Raw genomic sequence first — 23,982 nt, 5'->3', positions numbered from 1 at the left:
TTCGGCGATTCTGTTCCGTGTCTGCGGCGGCAGCAGGAGCGTCTTTAGTGTTAAGTAGTTGTGGATTCCAGCTGGGAAATTACCACCTATAATCCGCCCACCTCCTCTCTCGGAGCAGGTAAGCCTAGTTTACGCGGTTTAATGTGTTCACTGTTTGCAGTAACAGTTTACACCAGGGCAGGGGTGGACTGCGCTCCTGAGCTGGGCCCGTGCAAGGCTGGCAGAACGGGCACTCGGTAACCAGCCTGGCACACCGGTGCACCTTTCTTTACATATCCTTAAAGCATGTTCACCAGGGTAAAGGGACTCGTGGTCCTGGGGAATCTACTTGCTACTTTTACACCCAATTATCCTACACAAGGCACCAGTGCTGTCACTATATGCGCAATAAAGAACAGAGGGCTACATGTGCTGCCATCTGACAGGTGAGGGTGCTTACCATTCAGCAGCGCTATCCTGTATGCACAATAAATAAAAGAAGGCTAAAGGTGCTGCCAGCTGAGAGTGCTTACCATGCAGCAGCGCTATCACTGTATGCTCAATAAAGAACAGAGGGCCACAGGTGCTGCAAGCGGAGACGTAAGGGAGCTTGCCATTCAGCAGTGCTATGACCTATATGTGCAATAAACAGCGGTCTACAGGTGCTGTAAGCTGAAATGTAAGGGTGCTTATTCAGTTGCGCTGTCACCTATGTGTGCAATAAACAACAGAGGGCTACATGTTTTTTGAGCTTAGAAATAAGGGCAGTTACCATTCAGCAGCGCTATCACCTATATGTGCAATAAACAGAGGTTTACAGGTGCTGTAAGTGGAGGGGTAGGGTTTCCACCATTCAGCAGCATCACCTATATGTATAATAACCAACAGAGGGCAAAAAGTGCTAGAAGCTGACAGCTAAAAACGTATGGGAGCTTACCATTCAGCAGCGCTATCACTGTATCTATACTACTATTATAAAGAGAGAACTTGCACCTTTGGGCAAGGTAATCTCGGGAACCACAGCGCTAATCTACACACCCAAGACATCTTAGAAAACCTCAGGGCAAGCAGAAGGACATAGGCTACATAAAAAAAGTTGTTTAAAATATTAATAAATTTAAAAAAGTAGTCCCTTGCAACTAGCGCCGGCCGTGACGTCTGCGTGAGGGGAGTAGCGGCGTTCACCAGAACCAGGAAGACCAGACGACATGAGCGACGTCTGCGTGAGGGGAGGAGCGGCGTTCACCAGAACCAGGAAGACCAGACATGAGAGACGTCTGCGTGAGGGGAGGAGCGGCGTTCACCAGAACCAGGAAGAGCGGAGGACAACAGCGCCGGTAGGAGCTGCGGAGCGGCGAGGAGCAGTGGCAGCGCAGGGAGGAGCGGCGGGAAGCGGAAGAGCAGTGAGAGGTACGTTGCTGGAGGTGTTGCTGGGGCGGGAGGGAGTCGGCGGGTGTACCGCGCGGGCTGCTACTGAACTTAAATATGATGTTGCTGGAGTCCAGGCGGGAGGCGGGAGGGAGGCGGCGGGTGTACCGCGCAGGCCGCTACTGAACTTAAATATGATGTTGCTGGAGTCCGGGCGGGAGGCGGGGCGGGCGAGAGGGAGTCGGCGGGTGCACCGCTCGACAACATGCTGCCCCAGCCACCTTCTGCCCCGGGGTAAAAATGCAGCCCCCAACCCCCTTCTGCCCCAGGCAACACTGGGGCGGGCTGCTAGTATTTATATAAAATGGATATTTTTACAACCAGTCTTGTCTGTGTGGTACTCTAGGGATTAACCTGGTATGCTTGCGACATGGCGCCAAGAGGGTGAGCAGGAGTTATTTCCAGGAGTAGTCCTTTGCCCCGACTAGAGGAGAGGGTCCCTGCTTGTCACAAGTGCATACTTGTGCCAACCAGAGATCCCCAATTCTAATGTGTACAAAGATGGTAAACATCTTCCATTTCAAGATCTCATGGAAACTGCCTGCTCAGGACTTGCTTATACTCGCAAGCGTGACAGCTGCTGTGCGCAAACATTGGAAGAGAGCTGGAGGAACCACGGGTGTTCCTCCCTTGCGAATATGTGATCACCTCTGCGGGTAAGATAAAGGCAGTTACGTGATTATCGAAGACTGGCGCAGGGCTTGAGGACTCCCCTAGAGGAATTGTGCACTAAGTGGGAGGCTGACCTGGGAACGCCTCTAGAGCCTAAACCCTGGGAAAAGCCAATGGTACAGGCATGAAGTTTTCCTGGAATGAGAGATTCCAACTTATCCAATTCTAAGTTTTTCATCTGGCGTACCTCACTCCTTACAACATTTATGAATTTGGCTCCCACACTGCCTGCGATGCAGACTGAAAACGCATGTTTATGCACATGTTCTGGGATTGTCCATGGCTCCAGGGGTACTGGCCAAATTGGCAGAGGTGACAAAGATACCTGCAGCATACTCCAGGGGTGTGCCTGTTGCACTGGTTCCCACACTACCGCCAACAAAACCACCAGTAGGTCCCTGGAGTTGGGGTTAGTCCTAGCAAAGCCCGAAACCACTAGCCATTGGAAGGCAGTCACGGCCCCCAGTGCTGCGCGCTGGCTCCAAGACATAAAGTGGGCGGACTGTGAGGGGACCCATCGGCTCCAACTAGCTCAGAGAACAGACAATGACAAATTGTGGAACACAGAGCCTGGGTGGCGATGGAAGATTTGCTTAAAAACCTGACGATGACTGATCCTGCCGGCTATGAGCACTTCCTTTGCTTCATGAGACCTCTGCTGCAGGCAGTGGTGTTAGGGGGGGGGTCACTAAAGTAGGCGCATCCTCCCAGGTGGGACATGTGCTACTGCCATAGGAATTGAAATACAATGAGTAAGTGCTAAGTTAGGGAAAGCAGCATGTCTGAGGGGAGGAGTGGTGGGGCTGAGTTCTGATGAATGGATGACAACAGTGCTTGTATAAGCAAGTAGCAACTGGATTGAGCCCTGCAGAGCTATACCACGTCAGCTGAGTTAGGACTCTTGATCCAGGAAAGGCTGCATTCCTTGCGCTGAACCTGCAGGGGGGCCAGACAAGCTAATGTGAGGCAATGCCATGCTGTGATCACAACTGTCAGATGGATCTTGCAGATTTACTGTACGATTACATGCGGCATATGAGCACGTTATGAAAAATTAATAAAATCAGTTTTAAAAAATTAGGATTAGGACTGCTTCTTTAGGCAGAAGACACACCACAAAAGAACCTACATTTGTATGCCCAGTCTACTGCAACAGCACCACCATGGGAGAGGGGCGGGGAGGACATGGTTACTCAAGCTGGAGTGCTTGCCAATGTGCAGTTTGACAGCAAACGATCCATGCTGTGGCACAACTCTATCCTTGCCATGAAAGGTGTGTAGGCACAAACAACTGCTCAAGCAACCTAGAACTACATGTCACTTAGTAAGACTACAGACCCAGCCATCTTGACTTTTGAAGCCACAGATCAAAGAAAGACACCATCCCTGGAATGAAAAGTCTGGCCAGAGCTCAAGCACCTGGAGCAGTCTGCCCTTCACAAAGATAGATACCATGTAGGCAACAGCTGGGAAAGGGGTGCACTGGAGATAAATAAAGGAGACCGTGGACCCACATAACGAGCATTCACTGGGGCCTGAACACTAGTGCCAGCCAGACTAAAGACACAGACATTGTATAGAAGACTTTAATTCTCATAATTCAATACAAATTGAGACCCTTTAATCTGTAACCAGATCATTGGCAGCAAAGGGGATTCAGAAAGTGGTTGTGGAGTGGGAAAAGGCTGGGCTAGAAAGCCATGATTGTGAAGGTAAGCGGGGAACGATTCCAGTCTATTCGGGTAGCTGGCAGTTATTAGCCATTCGTTCACCGTGCCATCAGTAGTACCGCCATGGGGAGCTGGGGGACTTCAGAGGTTCATACCCCGGAGATACTTTGTCATGTTGTGAGCTTTGTCGTTCAGTTTCCCTCCATGGACTCCAGTGCGACCCTTACAAACCACCAAAGCTGAAAGGAAAAGGAGATTTGGTTAGAAAGAAGAACCCGAACTTCAGGCCAGCATATTCAGACAAACCACTTCAGAGACATCACCCAACAATCTTACACACCGACTGGTCGAGCAGGTCTGACCCGGAAGCTGCAGCCAAAAGGTTCAGACATGGACCAGCAGCACCTCAATTGTTTGTAGAGCAAAACTAGCAAAGCAGGGCTTAAATAAGAAGTGGCCTTTAGTATAAACCAGGCCGAGCCCCCACAGTTCTGCTCTAAAGCAGAGTTTTATGCAAGCTTTACATTGCCAACAGACCCATACACATGGCTACAGCGTCAAGCTTCGCTACAGTTGAACATGGCAGACACCTGCTCATCATTCCAGGGCAGCGACAGTGCTCCAGTCTATTCCAATATACAGATGGAGCAGACATAAGGCGGACTGCTGCACTTGGGTCTAGGAGAGTCAGTCACACTTTAAAATCAGGGAAAGTCTTTTACTGCATGGCAGAGCAGAGCATGCATCCCTGTATGCAACTGCCTTGTGGGACAGTGGTATAGAGGGGGCTTCCTTGGTTGAGGTAAAGATGGCCCAGACAAGACCAAGGAAGTCCCCTCTATACCACTGTCCCACAACCCCAGCTGCAGGGCATCTTCAGACAGATGTTAACAGAAGCAGGGGCACTTGACCCATGCCATGTCAATAAAACTGGATGTCACATCCCATTGGCAGCAAGGATAGGTTTTGGTACAGCAGGCCTAATTGAGAAACAAAGCCCTCTGGTCATTCACTGATTAATGGGGACCCTATACCAGGTTGACGCTTCTAGGCACATTATCTTCCAAGGTCTAAAGTCAAAGCAAGTGCAGCAGGCTCATGACAGTGCATGGACCTTCCATCAGATGGATACATGAGGCGGTGGCCTGGTGCTCAGCCTTTAGTAGACTCTACAGCGAGACAGTCCCTTCCATCAACCCAAGCGCAGCAGGCGAGTGCCTTCCACCCCAAATGGAGGGGCGAGCTACGCTGCGTGCCCAGCACTCACCTGTCAGTGTCCTGCCGATGGCAATGCTGACTGTGGGGTCTCCGCCGGTGCTCTTCGTCTTTAGGTCCATGACGTAGTCACTCTCCACTTCTGAGTTGTCCCTGATGAGAGAGCACTTCTGGCCACCGATGCAGGCCCCATTGATAAACATCCCACTGCGCTCCTTTCCCGTTAATGTGGCGACCTCTTCAGCCTAAAGGGACAGGAGGAAACCGGATTAGATTAAACCAGCAGCTCGGCAGGGCAGGGACCAACATGCCCCAGGGAGGCAGCAGTATGGGGCACAGAGAACCACCAGTGCGTGGGCCGGTCCAGGAGCTGCACCCGGCTTGGGCCTGGGCCCTGGCCAGCAGCAGCATGGTCACTCAATACTGCTAGGACTGCACCATGCAGGGCAGTGCACACCAGTCTTTTCGGGCTGCATTTATGGTTTTAAAAGTGGATACAGAAAATTGGGCTTCTTTCAAGTCACTGTGCTGCCTCTCGTGACTATATGCCAACAGCTGAGCAGATAGACAGCATGGGAAAAAAAAATGCAATTTAACTAAATAATGTGTGTCAACATACATTTGCTGTATAATGCCATTTACCTGTGGATGTTTGGTTATATAATTTGGCAGCTGAAATAGCAAGACAAAGTATGTGTGGGCGTCTATCAGTTAAATTTGGAAATTTTACTACAACACAAAATGTGGATAAATACAGATGGAAACATTAAAAAAAAACTAAAACCGGGAGTCCTATATTAATGTAGGCTGACATTTGCAAAGATACTGTAGATGGACAGAATGCGGAACAATGTCATACATTCAACCCAGTACAGAGATCTGGGACTAAATCCACCGTTTTGTTTTCTCATCAGGCCACCCCAGTTTAGACTTGGCGATATGCATATACAAATCAGTCTTGACCCTGTGAAAGGTATTCTTGCAATACTTTGGGAACCCTTCAAATGTGTCATTTAACTGAAATAAACAGGACTACTAACACCCTGGATCAGAATCCCTCGCACAAGCTAGAGTTTTAAGTATCAAGGCGAATTACAGTTACTCGTCACGGCTCCCCTTTCTTGGCGAATTTGACTGCGGTTCACATCTAACTTATTTTAGAAATTGTTGGACCCCTCCCAGGCAGGAAGTGTTAATGAGGCCCGGGCTATCAAGCTTTGCAGCCATGCTGGTTCTACTTGACCTGCCCACAGCATCTGAGAACCATCTTTGAACAGTTGGGTGGAGATTGTATTGGGTCAAGGCATTCGGCTGGCTGAACAGTCATGGATGATCAAACCTATTCAGTTCAGTAACTCGTTCCAATGCCAGAACTATTAGAAAGTTTGAGTGAACTTGACCCTTGTGGTTATACGGACGCATTACAAATGTGAGCAGCATCGCAATAACACTTCTGTAAGAAAAGTCCAGGCTATACTTGGCACAGAGGGAGGGTACAATTTAATGTTCAAGAGGTAAGGGGCTAGCTGGATAGAAACCCGAGGGTAGACTCCGGCCAATGAACTTTGAAAACCCTGAAATCTCGCGATTAGTCATGGATGAGATGGAGGGAAGAAAGGTATCACTTTCTATGAAAGAAGTTTGTGCATAAGGAGTGCTTTGACTTTAGGGGGAAAATAGTTGTTCCAGATGATTATTGGGCCCCAGAGAGCAGTGGCAAGGTCTAAGTATAGAATCTGGTTTCAAAGAAAGGAGCTGGAGCCTGATGGGCCAGATCCACCGGAAACGGTGGCGCGAGATACCGAGGGGAGTGAAGGAGAGTGCTTGGTCTCAGGCAGGCAGTTTTTAGTTGGATTCTAGTGATGTGGCGTCTTTGAGCAGTACCAAGCCTTGCAGCAGCATGGAGCCGAGCCCCTAGGGAAGCCAGTTTGGATCTGGGCAGCAGCATGGAGCCGAGCCCCTAGGGGAGCCAGTTTGGATCTGGGCAGCAGCATGGAGCCGAGCCCCTAGGGAAGCCAGTTTGGATCTGGGCAGCAGCATGGAGCCGAGCCCCTAGGGGAGCCAGTTTGGATCTGGGCAGCAGCATGGAGCCGAGCCCCTAGGGGAGCCAGTTTGGATCTGGGCAGCAGCATGGAGCCGAGCCCCTAGGGGAGCCAGTTTGGATCTGGGCAGCTGAAAGTTGCACTTCCTTCGTCCAAGCAGAGTAACTAGGGCTTGCACTGCATGCTTGAATTCGTTGGGGAGGGGAGGTGAGTTCTCTTCGAATGTTCAATTGGTAATTCGCCCCTTTGGTGGCAGCACCAAAAGTGAAAGTGGATATTGGAAGAGCTCAAAATTTCTGTTAAGAGGCTCCATGAACAGTTTGAGAAGAGTGGGCAAGAGTGAGGAACCCTGCAGGGCATGTGAAGTGACTGCAGTTGTCTGAGATTGTGATTAATTAACCTCAACTCAGTCCCGTTATGGAGGTAGGGTGTGCATCAGTCAAGGACTTCCCGTTAGCCAGAAGGTCTAGTAGGTGTTCTTGCTGAACTGTATCTACTGCAGACCTTATGTCAAGTAGGATAAAGAAACAAAATTGGTTCAGATTCAGCATTTAATGCATTGTCGACTGTCAGATGATTTAGTGCTGTGCCCTGGTCAAAACCTGGATTGAAATGTGTCTAATATGTGCAATTGTTTGAGGTGCCTACAGAGTTGTGAACACATTTCAAGGAGATTTGCCAGGGTAGAAATATTGAAGATAGGAAGTCTAAATTAGTTCACTCTGCTTTTGTTTCTTAGGATAAAGTAAACCGGACTGGATTAAGCAATCCATGATAGTGCCTTGCAGGGAGGAGTTAGCAATCTCACTCACTCCAAAGTGGGAGTATTGAGCTCAAGATCTGCTTGAAGAAATTGGGAGGTAGAGTGTCAGTGAAGTGGTTTGAGGGTCTCATCAGTGGTAGAATCTTGTGGATGTACTAGATGTGGATGTACTAGATATGGGTGTGCCACAGGGCTCACCTTTGAGCCCCACCCTTTCACACATTTGTCACACAACCTCAGGGCCACGTTAGTGTGGCTTGGGGACATCTCATTAGCAGTTGACTCAACTTTCAACCCAATCCTAAAACAAAGTTAAAGGAATTTACATTTCAGGGCATTTACGAGTAAGATTTCCCCATGGATGTCCACCATCTTTAAATGAAGACCGGCAAGACTGATACTGGTTTCAGGAAGGCATATTCCTTTTGGTCTAGTGACCTGGAGAATTGGGGAGCACTCCCATTCCAAGAATTTAGTCACACCTAGAAGTTTAAGTTGATTAAGCCTGTCCATTAAAGAGCATGTAAACCCAATCCCTGGAACAGGTTGGCCTCCTGAGTATTTTCATAAAAGCCTTTCAGTGGCTACCTTTACAGACCAGAAAGGTCACTCACCCAGGCACTGGCTTTGAGCTGCCTGGACCTTGGACCTTCTCAAACTGTTGCAATGAATGAGGGTCTTTTCCAAACCCCAGGTGATACAGAACAGTACCGTGGCTGATTTGCAACGACCCTCTAGTTCTCTTTCTGAGCCCACATTGAGAGCTCCGCACTCCCTTTAAGCTTGTATGTCTCGTCCATAGGTCTCTTCATGGAAACGGGCAGAGTTCTCTACAAAATAGGTTGCAACTTTACATTCCTACACACAACCTGAGATCCAGTGATTGTCCCCAGCACATAGGTATGGGGCGGTTGACACCTGCCCCCACCACCATCATAATCAGCTGCCACCAAGACTATGCCTGTGTGAATGTGGCCTATTTTAAAATCTCCTGAAAAAAGGCCATTTCATTTGTAGATCAACTAAATGGGTGTGCGGTCTGCTCAACCCCTGGGTGGAGCAAGGGAGATTTGAGCACTGTATAACTGAATCACTGCATGCAAGCCACCCTGGACGAGGTCCCAGCAGGTACAGGCTCCATTCAGGCCAGCCAGCCGTTCAACTACTGCACCACGACAGTCAACCACTACATGGTATCAACAGCTGCAGGCGTGGTTTACAGACCCCTGCAGGTGTCATGGCCCGCTATAGAGCCATGGCCGGCACAGCAGCACGTGTCAGGGCAGTCAAACAGCACGGGGTAGGGACCACAAGCTAGAGTGCCCTCACTGATGCAGCCTGCCTTGAGTCCAGCTCTTTTTGAGTCCCAGCGGAGGGTTCAACCCACCTCATGCCTGGCCCAGCCATTAATAGTCATAACCAGGCTGAACCAAGTACAGGCAGCCCACAGAGTACAGCGCCCCAGCTTGAGGACTTGCGGGATGCCAACCCTCAGAAGCCCCCCTACTATGCCTGGAAGCCAGTATGACCGGCCACACACCGCTAGGCTGAATTGAGTTCAGGCAGCCCACAGGACTAGAGCCCTCGAGCTCTCCCAGGATGCTAGGACACCAGACCTCAGGCGCCATGAGCATGCGCCAGATCCTGGTGTGTGCCAATTGTCTCTACTGGGCTAGTAAGCTGGCTACCAGTGACTGAGCAAATGCAAGACACCAGCTGGACAGCTCCACTGGGCATGTGAGCTAGAGCACATACAAACAAGCACTGGCTCCCATAATCAGCCACATGAGCTGGCACAAACCTTCACCCCCTGCATGTGCAGAACCATGCCCATGAGCTGTGCCATTTACACTCCTTAAGCCTGGTACATCTTGCCCCTGCAGGGGCGATTCACATGATACTGTCGATCCACTTTGCAAATAGTCTCTGCCCTGGCTCTGTCAACCCAACTCCTGCACCAGGGTACGCCCCCTGGGTGAGATGTGTCCTACACATCAAGAGACTTACTCTGTGTTTTGAGAAGCTGTTGACACCCCAGACAGCTGGTAAAGTACAAACCTGGCAGGGAGTGACTAGGTGTGGCCAAGAGTACATACATTTAAGACTGCAGGGCCATGCTTGTTGCATTCCAGATAATGCCCCAGGCACAAGCGTGACAGTTTTAGTGCAATGTTAGATGTGCCTGTCCACACTATCCTGGCCTTGTAAGACATCTGCTGGATGACGGGGAGGTCCGTCATCTAAACCTCACTCCCAGGAGGTGGGTGCATGCATTTTAATACAAACTGTACATTGGCCCGTGGCTTCACTGTCCCAACAGGCCCGATGAATGGTTTGGGATGATTGCAGCGCTGCATGTGAAGATTCAATGGTCTCCAGACATAAGGTGGTGTCCATCACCAGCAGGTTGCACCTCAAAACCAAGAGCTGTCTGGGGTGCCTGGGAGGTTCCATGCGAGTTGCACCATACCACCTGCCCAGTGGGCAGACGCGTGTCATCCAGCAGCAGGTGATGAACTCGACCCCACAAGGGCGCAGTCCAGGATAAACTGTTAAACAGAGTAGCAGCCATGAGCATGAAGGCTGCCCCGTAGCTTCTGCTCAGAGCTGCACCCCGACTGTTACCTGAAATCGCTTTGATACAGGGCTTTAAATTCCTCCAAGAGGCACGACGAATAAACCACTGAAGTTTGCAGACTCGAGATGGCCAAGCAGGGAGGGGAGACAAACTGGTCCCAGCCACAAACCCAATATCCAAGCAACTGGGCACCTCTATCTGCTCGGAGCAGTGTACATTTGCTGGGCCCTCTGCCAATCTATTAACATTATAGGGCTTCATGTTGTCTTAGTTAACATTTCTAGGTTTAGCGATTTGACAATCTTATTGATTTTCATCCATATTTATTTTGGGTTTTGAGAATAAATGGAGTCATAAAATGGTGTATTTCAACTTCTGAATGATAAACATGCGCTCCTGTGATGCCCGTTGGGATTTAGCAAATTAAGCAGCAATATATTAAAACATTAGATCCAAAGGTCGCAGTCAGCTTTATACTGCAAATAATTCTTAACATGCCTGCATTTAGGAAGGCTCAACCGGTTTTTAAACTCCAGCTGATGTCTTGGGAATTCACAAGAAACAGTTTCGGTATCTTCCGCTTTTAAAAATACAGGCTAGAAACATTGGTTTCACTCAACCCAGACCTGAAGTCCTCAACATGGCTAAGAATGCATGTGGTCTTGAACGTACCCCTGGTGCAGACGTCCAACACCACGTCAAGGGAAAGCTCCATCGCTCACTCATTTGAGCAAGCACTGGAGTGGGCTGGCACTGCCCACGCTGTAATGGGCTCATTAAGAGTTTAAACTCTAATCCGAGTTTCCATAGTGAAGTTAAGAACGAGAGCAGCCTTGTGTAGGTTCTGTTTGTGGCCCTCCGGGAACTGCGTTCTTACCCGGCTCAGCGCTTTGAAGCCTCATAGGTGAGCACTATACAAATTATTTACATTTACGATTCTTTCCAAGAAAAAAGTGCGACTGGCAATCATCAAATCGACGAAGAGGTCGGGCTGAAACCCCACGAGCACTAGGCATGTAGTATCACACAATACCTTTTGGAGTTACTCATGTAAAGGTCTTCGATAAGGGGGGCCTTCATAGAAAGATGGGGGCCCCCCCCTAGTTATTCCTTACCCCTCAGGACCGTGGTCTTTTAGCGCTGGGATGCCCTAGGGTAGCTATGCGCTCTAGAAAACCCAATCAAATCAAATCATGCAAATAAAGAAAACATTGCTCTTGACCCAGAACCAAGCAATGTACTATGGACTAAAGCCCCCACCCCCGGGGAAGCGACCGCGCAGGCAGCCTGCCTCCAACATCTGCCCCCTCTGGACCCACCCCTGGTCCGGCGTCTGCAGCACGGGCGCCTACGGCGGGCGGACGCACATTCCTGCGGCTTGCCTGTAGTGTGCCTGGGCATGTGGAGTTTTGACTTGTTCATCCCCTCTGTACAGCCGCGGGGGGGGGGGGGGGATGATCAGCTACACCATCAAGCTGATTTATAGCGCAGCTCGTCGCCCGAGGGGCGATTAAGGCGCTAGAGGGTCACGATGGCTCAGGCGACATTCCAACAGTCCAGTCTTCAGCGATCCACCATTCTTCCTGCCATCGGGCTGGCAGGAGTGGACTGTGGCCCCCGCTCCAGTTACCACAAACACTGGTGAATTGAGATGTGAAAACTGCATCCCATAGTCTTCGAGCTGCAGACATAAGCCCCCCCCCCCGGAGACAACCCTACCAAGGGCCTAGACCACGCGGACCAGGAATTACAGGATGAAGCTGATTGGAGACAGCACATAAAGCTGCACTGATCGCGTCTTGACGCAGCTTTGGCGAGAAGGAACGAGCCCCGGGCCCCTTCCAAGGAGGGGAGGGGGGCAGCAGAGCCCCAGGGCGGTATGAAGGCACAAGTCAGCCGTTGGAGCCTTGGACTGATGCAAGGCCATCCTACAGGATGCGTGGAGACACGCAGTGCCTAGAGGCACCCGGCTGACATCGGCCGCGCAATCAGCCAGGCTGCAAACCCACTCAAGGCGGCCAGGTGGGAGGCCCCGCGTGTCTGCAGGAGCTGGAGACCTGGTGCCGAGGATCACCGCCGCAGTGAGGAGCGCCGGGAGCGCGCCCACTGCTGCACGGCCTCGGCGCACCTAGAGAGGCCTCTGCCGGGTCTAGACTGCACGCACCGGGCAGGGGCAGCCATGTGTGATCTTGGACACCGATGGGTGGCACCATGAGGCCAGCTCAGCCCCCCCACAGGGATCACTCAGCCAGGCGGTGGCACCGCCATCTGGCGGCCAAGGTCCCAACTGCAAGCTCAGCCCTTGAACTGGAGGCCGCGGCGCCCTCTGGTGGCCACGGAGGGGATCCCAGGGTGGAGGGGCGGACTGAAGGCTCAGTCACTGCCAGGGGGCACAGGGAGTGTCCACACGGGAGGACCCACAGACCAGCTGGAGGGTGGGGCGGGCTCTGCCGCAGACAGGCCACCCCAGCAACAAAGTGGGCCAAGCTCAGCGGCGCAACCAGGTGTCACCGATGATCCTGCGCAAACTTCATTCCACCAACCCAAATGGGTGCAAAGAGACAATGTACCCGGCAGCTACAAGGTATCACAACAACCTTGCAAGGGGAGGGGGGATAACAAGGTATCACCGCTGATCCTGGGCAGGGAATGTAGAGCCCCAGAGCGCTGCAGCTTCAAGCCAGCCCGGGGAGGAGGACCCACTCCCGAGCCAAGGGCCACTGGCCCCTTAAAAACACCCAAGAGGAAGTAGAGGGATCAGCTGCCCTCTGAGGCCATGCGGAGGTTGGGGGGTCCAGTACCTACTTTCAAGACTCACTTTCCTAGAAGCCCCCTCCGATGCGAGTCCAGGCATTACAAGCCATGCCTTACTGAGCCTTCGGACCACTGAAGAGAAGACTGACAGGGCGGGCAGCCCTCCCCCCTTGGATAATAGACCCAGGCGTGGAACCCTGCACACGGGCCCAATGTGGGGGGGTCGCCCACCCAGGAAACGCACCAGGCCCGTCAGATGCAATATAGTCACCCCGTCAGCCCCAAGGCCTCTGAAGCATGCATGGGACAGGAAACAGGGAGGGGCTGCCTCTAACCAATCAAGACACTTACTTAGCATGCATGGGACAGGAAACGGTGAGGGGGGCTGCATCCATGGGGTCTCTAACTAGGCCTGTCAGATGCACATGGGACATCAGATGGTTCACCCCACCAGCGCCCAGGCCTATGAAGCATGCATGGGACAGGAAGTGTGCAGGGGGGCCACACCCAGGCACCTCCCCGTCACACATGAACCATACCACCCCCTAGGGTCATACAGCCCTGCCACCCCCAGGACCCTAGAGCCCCCTTGGAGAGCATCTCAACAGTCCTCCCCACCAGCCCCTTGATGCTAGTGCCCGGCACCCCCTCCCTGGCATCCCCCATGCTCACCACCAGGATCCTAGAGCCCCCCACCCCTCCTTAGCAGAGCACCCCACAGCCCCCCCTGCTCCCCCCAGGATGCTAGTGCCCTGCACCCCCTCTCGCTCACCACCCGGATCCTAGAGCCCTTCACAGCAGAGCAGCCCCCCCTGCTCCCCCACCACCCCCAGGATGCTAGTGCCCTGCCCCCCCCTCGCTCACCACCCGGATCCTAGAGGCCCTCCACCCTTCCTTAGCAGAGCACCCCCACCACCCCCCAGGATGCTAGTGCCCTGCACCCCCCCTCGCTCACCCCCAGGATCCTAGAGCCCCCCACTCACCGTGATTTTGCAGAGCGTGCTGTTGGGCGTGCAAGCCCAGACGGAGAAGGGGCAGTAGCCCACGATGGCCGCCTCCCCGCAGCTGTCGTCCTCCAGGCTGGTGATGTAGCTCTGCCACCCGCTCATCCTCGGGGGTCGGGGGGGTCCTTCCTTGGTGCTAGGGGGGCGGGAGGGGGGGGCTCAGTGCTGCCGCTGGGGGTGCAGGGGGAGCGGGGGCTGCAATGCGGAAGTGTCAACGCGCCTCTGTTGCTGCTGCGCGCGCCACGGACTCTGCTGCTGCTGTCCGCCCTTCACTTCCGTCTTCCGCCGCCCGCGAGCCCAACGTTCCAAAGCAAGTGGCACGAGCTACAGGAACCGCCGGGGCTTCTTAAGAAGGGCGGAGGGGCGTGGCCGGGCTGACGTGCCCTCACGTCCCGCGCAGGGCGGACATGTTGGGGTCAGGTACCGCTTTTCCTAAGGGTGACGGGCGAGCGGGCCGATGACGCCTCGCCTGACTCAAAGAAGGCCGCGGACACGCCATATCCCATGCAGGGTTCAATCCCGGAAGAGCAAAAAAAGAGAAGCAAGGGCGGGTCGCGCTGGGCGTGATGACGCTCGTTGCGTTTGGCGCTGAAGAAGACGAGTCCCGCTCGCGGGAAAGCATGAAAAGGAGACGCATTCTTCCGCGCTGTGCGTGCCGCCACTTCCTTGAAGGCGGCACTCTTTTTTTTAATCAAAAGCAAATAGATTGATAAAATAGAAAAACACCTTCTAATGTTCTTGATAATACAAATATATTCGAAGACTGATTTGTATCTTCCTCATGTACACGAATGATGCGTTTTCAATCCCCTTCAGTGATATGTTCTCTAGCCTGCGGCGGAAGAATACTTAGGTGTGGCTGATAAAACTTTCTCAAAACTTTTCTGCTGTGTGGTTATGTTATGCTACTTGGTAGATAGCATGGCAGGGTATGGGGGAAGATAAATGCATTTCTCAGTCTTGCGAATTCGGAAAAGCATCTTATGTATTTACTTTTGCGGGTATTTGTTCGAGTTCCCTATTTTTAAAGGTGCATTATAATAACACAGAAGTTACTTATTTATATACAATCTTTTATGGTTTCAGTTTTAAAAAATACATACAATTAATAACGGATTCATATAAACAGTAATTCACCTAACTTTAAGTACAATTAATCACGCATGACGTGCAAATTATAAAATATATATGCTACTTTAGGAAACTATAAGAATAACCTTCAGTATTTTTGCAAACGCCCTATACAGCAATTGTCTGAGCATGGATTTAAGATTTAGCAGGGTCAGTTCTAGTGGCTTTCCATATGCAAAAATATATGAAGCTGACAGTGAAAAAAAAATAGCTTCAGCTTCTCCATGGTAGCATAAAAGTAATGCCTCGCCGCAACGTCTGATGCTGGGAATTATACAGAGTAACCAAAGGCGCAGTTTCCTTGCTTGCAATGATTATTCGCATAAGAGCATGACATGAAGCACAGTTTCCCAAACATGCCAATGGACCTGATGGGCTCTCGATTGTTGAAGCAAATATTGGTTTATTCCAGGTGACTCCTGCATTAAATTGCCCCAGCGTCATTATAAACCAATAATAAACATATATTTTCCTATTTCTTTTTTTTTTAATCTCGCTCAAAAAAGTTGGCATGCATAGTTTTCCTACGTCCTACAATGCAATTACAGAGACCTGAACACATTTTAATATTACACCATTTTTGGTGTAGGCCAAAACCGGTAATGTTCCTAGTTTGAACTTTAAATTCGATGACCTTTTCGTTTCCGGAAATATCTGATCTGAATATGTTTCATTAGAGGCCCCAGTCTTGATTCCTGAGGGTTGTGTTAGTAGTTTACCTCCTTGTGTGGTGTGATTCATCTGGAAGTGGGCCAAATATTGCTTTTTCATTACCTGCAGGCTGGATTTATTCATTAGTTCAGGCTTGATCTAAAGTACAGCATTGTTTATTTCGATGAGGATTAGGGCAATTTGATTAAGCCTATGAAAGTCAGAGTGCATTTTGCTTGGCCATACATCGAGCATGGCTTTTAGATATACTCGCAGCTTTAGATTCGTTCACAGGTGAACCCAAAACAGTACATATTTTAGGCCAATCAAGGCTTCAGATTTACACACGCCCAACTCAACCCTTAAATGCAGTCTTTTGATTCCCAGGCTTACATATAAAAATCACAATAAAATAGATTCTCTGTGTTTTGTATCCCTGGGACTTTCCTGAACACCCAACGCTCAGGCCCATAGGTTCTAATATCCAGGTCTTTCATCTATATGATTGAAGGATTGCTCTGTCAGTCTTTGGCTCCATTTAATAGAAAATCCTATGACTGCTCCAGCTTTGTGGCTTAGAATGGTTTCACCGTTTACAGTATGCTCGGCCCAGGATTGTTTGTCCACGAATTGAGTCTCCAGATAGTGGTCATGGTGAACTCGATACAGCATAGGACCATGTCTTTGAAATGTAGTCTCCAGGTTAGTCCTTGAGTTCAGTGACATGAGACTTTTTGGGTGATAATAATAAGTTTTAAAAAAATGACAATCGTTTTCAAAACATTTAAGTAGCTGGTAAATCGCTATCTCAGTGCGAGCCAAAAGACAGCATCATTCGCAAATTATAGGATCCTTAGTCTATCCCCACCTATTGCTCGTGCCTCCAAATTCAGTAGCCCCTTTTCCCACATTGTTTATGAAAAGACTGAACACGATGGATGCAAGCACACAGTGTTGCCTGAAGCCAGTGTTGATTTCAAAGTCAGGTATGCATTCACTTTTCAGCCCATATCTAATCCAATCCAAAAATTCTTTATTTCGGCCATATAGGCCATAAAAGATGCAATAATATACAATACATACATTTAAAATACAAAGTTAAATACATGTTAAAACGGTCTCTAGTGACCCAGCGAGGAATAGAGGTTGCAGGGCAATATCAGTTCAGTGGGACATTTTCTTTCTAATTAACCATGCTGCCATTAAGAATTTAGATACGGCAAACACAATGTGGCCCAGAGTGCTGGTCTTCATGACCCTGTATGCCTGTAAGTACTTCCTGAACCCCAGGTTCCGGCAGAGCGGGGCTATCCAGTGTTTCCTGGGTCTGTGGTAGGCATGGCATACAAACATTATATGCAGGTCATCTTCCTCATGGGCGTTGCAGCATGGGCACAGTTTGTCACCCCCTGTGGACCATTTGCAAGTAAATGTTTTGGTGGGAAGTGTGCCGAACCTCCATTGCACAAACAATTTCCTCGCCAGGACAGGGAAGATAAAATCCATAAAGGGTTCAAAGAGATAAGAATTTTTGGATTCCATAAAGCGTGCCGAGAGGGTGCCACTAGTGTGAGCATTTTCCATGAGAGACAGGTTCTTGTTCTTATAGATCTGGGCCAGGGTTTTACGGGTAATCCTTAGGCAGCCTTGGGCTGGATCCTCCCAAAGGTCTGGCAAGTTCAAACTGAGCAATTCATTTTTGATGAAGGCAAGCCAGGGAATTTTATTGTTACCATTCAAGCTCATTACGTGAATAAGGTCCTGTCTGTAGTGGTGCAGTTCATCAGTGGACCAAAGCCGGTGCCAAAACTTCACAGGTTTAGACACAAGATCTTCAGCGATGGAGGGAAGGCCCAAGTCTAATCTTAAGGGCTGAAGTGGTGTGCCTTGCGGGAGACCAAGTAGGCGTCTTAAAAAGCTATTTTCCACTCCTGCCAATACTTTCCCTGCTTTCTGGCCCCATAACTCACTGCCATACATGGATGCTGCCTTGGCTTGAGACCTATAAGTTTCGAGGGCCGGGCTTAGGGGCTTGAAGGTGGATTTGTTTGCCACCTTCAGAATTGCACCCGATAGCTGGGACAGTTTTACCCTGGATCTGGCTATCTGGTGGTCCCATGAGAGGTTTTCCTGGAGTGTTACCCCCAAGTATATAAAGGTCGACACCCTCTCAAGGGTAACTGATCCCAAGGTAGGGTTGGGTCTGGTTTTAATGGGAGGATTGAAGATCATGAACTTGGTCTTTTCTGTGTTCACCTCCAGCCCATGTTGGCGGCAGAAGAGACCAAAACCGTTCAAGATCCTCTGAATCCCCATGGGTGATTTGGAAAGCAGGAGGGTATCGTCAGCAAACATTATTGCCGGGACCCTCCTGCCTGCCAGGAGTGGGGCATCATTGTCCGTAACGTTATCTAGATGCAGTATAACGCTGTTAATGAAAAGACAGAATAGGGTCGGTGCCAGGACACAGCCCTGTCTGACTCCTCGGTGGACCGGAAACCTGGACGAGAGCTTACCATCCCTCCCACACCTCACTTGTGCATAGTTGTTCTCATGCAACCTGATTATAGTGCTGAGTAGTTGAGAGGGGACTCCTAGCTTTTCCAGAACCTCCCATAATTTCCTTCGAGGGACTAGATCGAAGGCTGACCTCAGATCCACGAAGACCATGTACAGCCTGCCCCCCTCCAATGTCACCGTCTTCCAGTAGAGGAGGAGGAGGCGGAAGATCTGGTCCATGGTGGACGTATTCTTTCTGAAGCCAGCCTGGAGGGGGCTCATGATGTCATTATCCTCCACCCAATCCAGCAGATGGTTAAGAATGAGACGCGCAAAGAGCTTTTGGGGTACATCTATTAGGCTAATCGGCCTATAGTTGGCCGGGAGCAGAGGAGACCCCTTCTTGTAAATAGGTACAATCTCTGCTCCCAGCCAGGAGCCGGGGATCGCCATACCTCCTAGAATGGCATTGAATAGAATAAGGAGGTACGGACCCCAGATGTCCGGATGGTGCCTGAATAGATCCCCCGGTAACTTATCCAGCCCCGGCGCCTTCCCCAACGTTAAGTGCTCCAGAGCAGACTCCACCTCCCCTAGAGTAAATTCCAGGGCCGAGTCCGGGGTGCTTGTGTGCGCTAACAGGACTCCGTCTGGCCAAGTGTTAGTGTCTTGGTAGAGCGCCCCAAAGTGGGCCTCCCAAAGCGAGGGGGCAATATTAGGTTCAATTGCTGTTTTGAGTTCCCCCATCCCATTATTTACCAGGGCCCAGAATTTCCTTGAGTCTCTGGCTTTTAGGGCATCATGGAGGTCGTGCCAGTGGTTCCAATCCCACTCGGCCCTTGCATTAGCCAATACTGATTTATACTCCCTCCTTAGGTCTCGTACCTTGGCCTTGTTTGACCCCTCCTTGATTGTGGCAATGAGCTCAGATTTAACTGCCCTGCAGGAGGAGGTATACCAAGTGGGAACACGGGTCTTTTTCTTTCGGGTTGGTACCTCCGGATGGAATACCTCTGCCAGATCCCTCACTAACTCCTGGTGGATGCTACCAAGTTTCTCGTTGTATTCTGGGGTTCTTGGTTCATTTAGAAGCGCATCCACCTCCATGAACCTAGGGAGTGCCAGACCGTATAACTTATTGATAGCATCTTCTGAGCTCAAGAGCTTTCCCCATTTGATCCGGCGTCTATTTGTTGTGAGAAGTATGTCCCCCAGGTCCTCTCCGCCGCTTTCGGCGGGCAGGCCCACTAGGGGCAGGGGCTGCTGGATGTTTAAGCAGGGGGCATTATGGTCACTGTCTGACCTATTTATCACCCTAAAGTCAAGGACTTTTGGCCACAGTGTTATGTCTATCATGATATAATCTAACCTCGACTCATGGCCCTTTCTGTTGAACGTACACACTGAGGGGGTATCGGAAGGAGTACGACTGTTACAAGCCCTCAGTGCGAAGTTCAAGGTGAGGGACGTGAGTTGTACTGCTAGAGGGGACCAAGCTTTAGGGTAGGGCGAGGACGGGGGTGGGACCCCCCAGTAGTCATCCTCAGCAGTGAGGGCACCCTCCAGTAGGCCTTCCAGGGGCTCAAAGTGACAGTTAAAGTCACCTCCCAGCACTACCTTATAGTCTCCTGGCAGTTGGCCTAGGAAGGAGGACAGTTCGTTTAGGGTGGGTGATTCGTTTGGCGCGGCAACTGGTCGTGAGTAGACATTAACAATGGCCCACGGTGGCTTGCCAGGCCATGTGAGCAGCACACATTGGATGTCCTGCGAAGACGTATGCATCTTTTGCGCCTGGCACCCAATGTGGCTCGCCAACCAGATTGCCAAGCCTCCTGAGGGCCTCCCCCTCCCACTCCATTTAGCAGGGATTTCAAATATTTCGAACCCTCTCCTAGTTTGTGGTTCCCTCGCCCATGTTTCCTGAAAAAGGAGAATATCACTAGCACCCAACAGGAGATCCCACTCCGGTGTGCCTTCCTTGTTTGCAATTCCTGCCACATTCCAGGATAGAATTCTCAACCCTGGATCTTGTGGTAGTTGGCCTGGGCCTCCAGTGAGAGGTGGTACGGTGACTGTCGGGGGGCTGGAGTCCTGCGGGCCATTGTTATGAACCGGGATAATGGATAAAACATCCATCTCCACTGGTTGTAAACAGTGACCAACCCCAGTATTAGATGATGGCCCTAGTTGGCCCAGAGTATCATCCAGGGTACCCAATCGTTCCTTGGCGGTATCCTGTGGGCCATAGTCAATCGCAGGGAGAGCACTCAATCCCATCCCACTCGAGACCTCACCAACTAGTTTCCCAGGGCTGAGTGGGATCTCCCCTGTTTGTGGTCAGTCCACTTGATCTAGACAGGAAAATCTATTGTGATGCATGATATTGGTCGGAACAGGGGGTAGGTAATGCTTTGATCTATAACGTGAGCCGTCTACAGCAAAGCCTACTCTAGTCCACCCTTGCTCCCTCCCTGCTTCCGTGTTGCAAATGTTTGGGTAGAAGTGAGAGAGGGGTACTAATTCGATGGTGGACTTATCAGGCCTTACAAGCCAGTTACAAATATAGTTGGCAACATGGGGGCTTTTGAAACTGCCACGATACAATCCCCTGCCCTGTTCTTTGGGGTAAAGCCAATCCTAGGGATCCTCCTGACCATCAAAACCTCACCTTTCAAGTTCGGGGGTAGAGGCCTGTTGATACTAAGCCAACTTATGACCTTGTTACGTAAAGAGTCCTGTGGCTCCCTTGTGTCACCAGTTAGCTCAGGCACTCCCACCATGATTGCCGTGTACGGTACTGCTTGGGGGCAGGTTAACCACTCTACGCCTGTCATGGTGGTTGGTGATATGGCCAGTGGGACCGCTAGTTGAGTTCTCATCTCCCATCGGTTGAGAAGCTGGGGGTGGCTTAGATCTCCTGGGAGCAGGAACAGGGGGCCTTGGCGTTAGAGATGGCAATGGGTGCGTTTGAGGGGCAGGCGCACCGTTTTTATTGCGCAAGTCCAAATTTGGATCCTGGCTGGTCAATACAGGAGCCGGCGGTCTATTCCCAGACGTCTCCCGGGAAACTGATGGAGCATTTGGAGCCAACCCAGGGCTAGTCCTTTTGTGAGTATTTTCCATAGCCAGGAGTCTAGCCTCTATGGCATCCAGTTTGTCAGAAATAGGGGTCAGCAAGTTCTTGACAATGTCTGAAAATGAGCTGATTAGCATAGCTGTGCTATTTGAAGTTGCCCCGCCGAATATAAATGGACCCGGCTGCAGTGTTAGGGCCTTAGATAATGAAGGACCTGCATGATCCGACGTAGACCCTAGTGAAGTTACCTCTGGGGAGACCGAAATGTCTGTACTGAGATCCAGATTTTGCTCGGTTGTATCAACTTTGGCCCTCTTTGCCCTCTTTGGTTTCCTAGACCTTTTCCTTTTTGGTGGATGCTCCACTCCACTATTAACAGGCTCCGTGAGGAGGGCAACCTGGCTCACTTCCTGCGATTCTAGTGCCATATTGGCCACACTAGCAGAGTGGTCAATGATCTGTGACGGCCGAGGGGAGTCTCTATCCCTCTGAGAGTTTGATGGAGTTCTTAGCTGCTGCAGGACCGACTCAATAGTCTGATCGATACTGTCCATAAGTGACAGATGGGTGGCGTCCAGTAGTATAGGGGTACTGTCATCAATGGAAGAATCCGCAGGATCCAATGTCACACTTTCGGAGCCCAGCTCCAGTTGTGTTTCCATAACTGACTGGCATTTATTAGCTAGAGCACTGGCCTTAGGGAAGAATTTCTCCAATGTACTAGAACACTGTTGTGCAGATTTACTCCTTGAGACCCTGGACGCCATGGTGCTGTAATACAGGTAAGGGGCGTGGGACAGGAGACGTCAGAGGGGTGGCCCGGTCCGGTCTCTTCCGACCTCTAACGGCCTAAAACGGCCCGCTCTTTGCCCGGTCTTCACCCCGGTCACCGCCCCGCGCGCGTCCCGCGATGCGCGTAACCAGGGTCACTTATGTATGGCAAGGGGGCGTGGCTCTGGAAGGGGGCGCGGCTCGGCGGGAAGAGGAACCAGCTGATGATGTTGCAGGAATGCTGGTCCTCGCAGTCCCGTTCGCCGCGCCTCTCACCTCCTCTGCGGCCACAAGGCACCAGGAACAGCCTTCTATTACTCCTCAGTGTCCAGGGGAAGGTAGGGTTCTTCTGCGCACTCCCGTGCGTGTGAGCAGGCTTCCCGGTAACTGACAGACTCTCGAGCAGCACCTTCTCACTTTAGCTGTATTTCTTTTGTGAAGCAGCTTCAGGTCACTGAGTTTTTCCGAAAGCCCTGGTTCTTTTAGTGTGCACTATAGCAGTGTTCTGTCTGCTGACTCAAACACTGTCTTCAGGACTCTGAAGACCATGTACAGCGATTCAATTTGTATAGCGATGTCTTTGGAATAAATAAAATACAGTTGCATCGCTTGGTCAACAGTGTCATGACCTTTCCTAAAGCCAGCTTGAAGGTGTGCGAGGACCTTTCTGTCTTCAGCCCAGCCCTCTGTGCAGGGGAAGAGCAATTTAACAGCATTTTTTCCATCTCCTCCCAACAAGGAAATGAAATGATAATTTGTAGGATATTTGCAAGACCCTTTTTTTATAAAGTGGGACAATAAATGAAGATCCCCAGGAATTAGGGTACTGCTCTTGTTCCCAAATCACTTCGTATGCTGTAGTCAAGGCAGAGGTCTAAATTGTTGGCTTACTCCTATAGACATATGATGAAATTCGGTCGGGACCTGGCACTTTCAAAGCTTTTGAGCTAATCTTGCCTCATAAATCTCTTCTGTGAACCTGGGAACAGCCTTTACGGTGGGTGTATGGCCTGGGTGTTGTTGAAATAGTTGTCAGTTGTTAGCTTTACACACACCTCCTCTTATTTGGAGGGTGGGGGTTCAGAGGCCAGAAAAGATCTTTATCCATACAGCCAAGCAAATAGCCATTTCAAGATTTTTTGTAGGACCCTCACAGCCATATCCGACTAGTTCCCAGAACTTGCTTGTGTTTTTTTCCTTAAGTGACAATTGGTAGGTATGCCATGCTTTCATATGCAGCCACCCCCTGTAGCACTTGATCAAAGGTTTATATGCATGTCCCAGACTTTTAGACGCTCCTCCCCTCTTGGTTACTATGCTGACTTTTTCAGGCTTTGGGGCAGATGTTTGAGCTTTAAGCATTCAAAGTCGAACCATTTGACTGATCTGTTCTCTAGAACACTTGTTTAGGGTATATCTTAGGTTTGGAAGGTTCTCCAGACTCTTCATTGTGCCAAAGTCTAATGAGGCCTTCCTTTCGCATACTTGTAGATGTTCACGCTTCCAGTGGCCACTTACTTCGAGACTGGTAGGGCTTCTTTATCCAGTCAATACTCTTTCTACTTGACTTCAGAGCCAAGCTGTCAGGCTCTAGATAGCACTTTATTTTGTGTCCCCGAGGCATCTAGTCAGGAGCGACTTTTTTGCTCTTAGTGGTTCGCGATTACACTCTATTCTTCTTTCAATTTTCATCTCAACAGCCAGGTGCCAAGATTCTAGAAGGCGAAATTGAGACACCCACATCAAGTC

General features: G+C 50.5%; 1 protein-coding gene across 1 annotated transcript; it reads right to left on the bottom strand.

Annotated features, from left to right (window-relative positions):
• Positions 1–3,649: 3,649 nt before the first annotated feature.
• PFN1 (profilin 1) lies at positions 3,650–14,581 on the bottom strand. Its single transcript, XM_086946211.1, has 3 exons — positions 14,085–14,581; positions 5,017–5,209; positions 3,650–3,988 (listed from the first exon to the last, which is right to left on the bottom strand). The coding sequence occupies exons 1-3, from the start codon at positions 14,208–14,210 to the stop codon at positions 3,891–3,893; spliced, it is 417 nt and encodes a 138-aa protein (XP_086802337.1). The 5' UTR covers positions 14,211–14,581; the 3' UTR covers positions 3,650–3,890.
• Between the last annotated feature and the right edge of the window lie 9,401 nt (positions 14,582–23,982).

Source organism: Lissotriton vulgaris, chromosome 12 (assembly GCF_964263255.1).
Source record: "Lissotriton vulgaris chromosome 12, aLisVul1.2, whole genome shotgun sequence".
In the NCBI taxonomy this organism is placed as follows: domain Eukaryota; kingdom Metazoa; phylum Chordata; class Amphibia; order Caudata; family Salamandridae; genus Lissotriton; species Lissotriton vulgaris.
The sequence above is the reverse complement of the archived record's forward strand: the minus strand, read 5'-3'. Positions and strand labels throughout refer to the sequence as shown.

Excerpts from the sequence above, each read along its gene's own strand:
- PFN1 (XM_086946211.1), bottom strand. The coding sequence starts at position 14,210 with ATGAGCGGGTGGCAGAGCTACATCACCAGCCTGGAGGACGACAGCTGC. Across the intron at positions 5,210-14,084 it reads GCACGCTCTGCAAAATCACG|GCTGAAGAGGTCGCCACATT; the intron begins GTGAGTGGGGGG and ends CTGTCCCTTTAG. Across the intron at positions 3,989-5,016 it reads CATCGGCAGGACACTGACAG|CTTTGGTGGTTTGTAAGGGT; the intron begins GTGAGTGCTGGG and ends TTTTCCTTTCAG.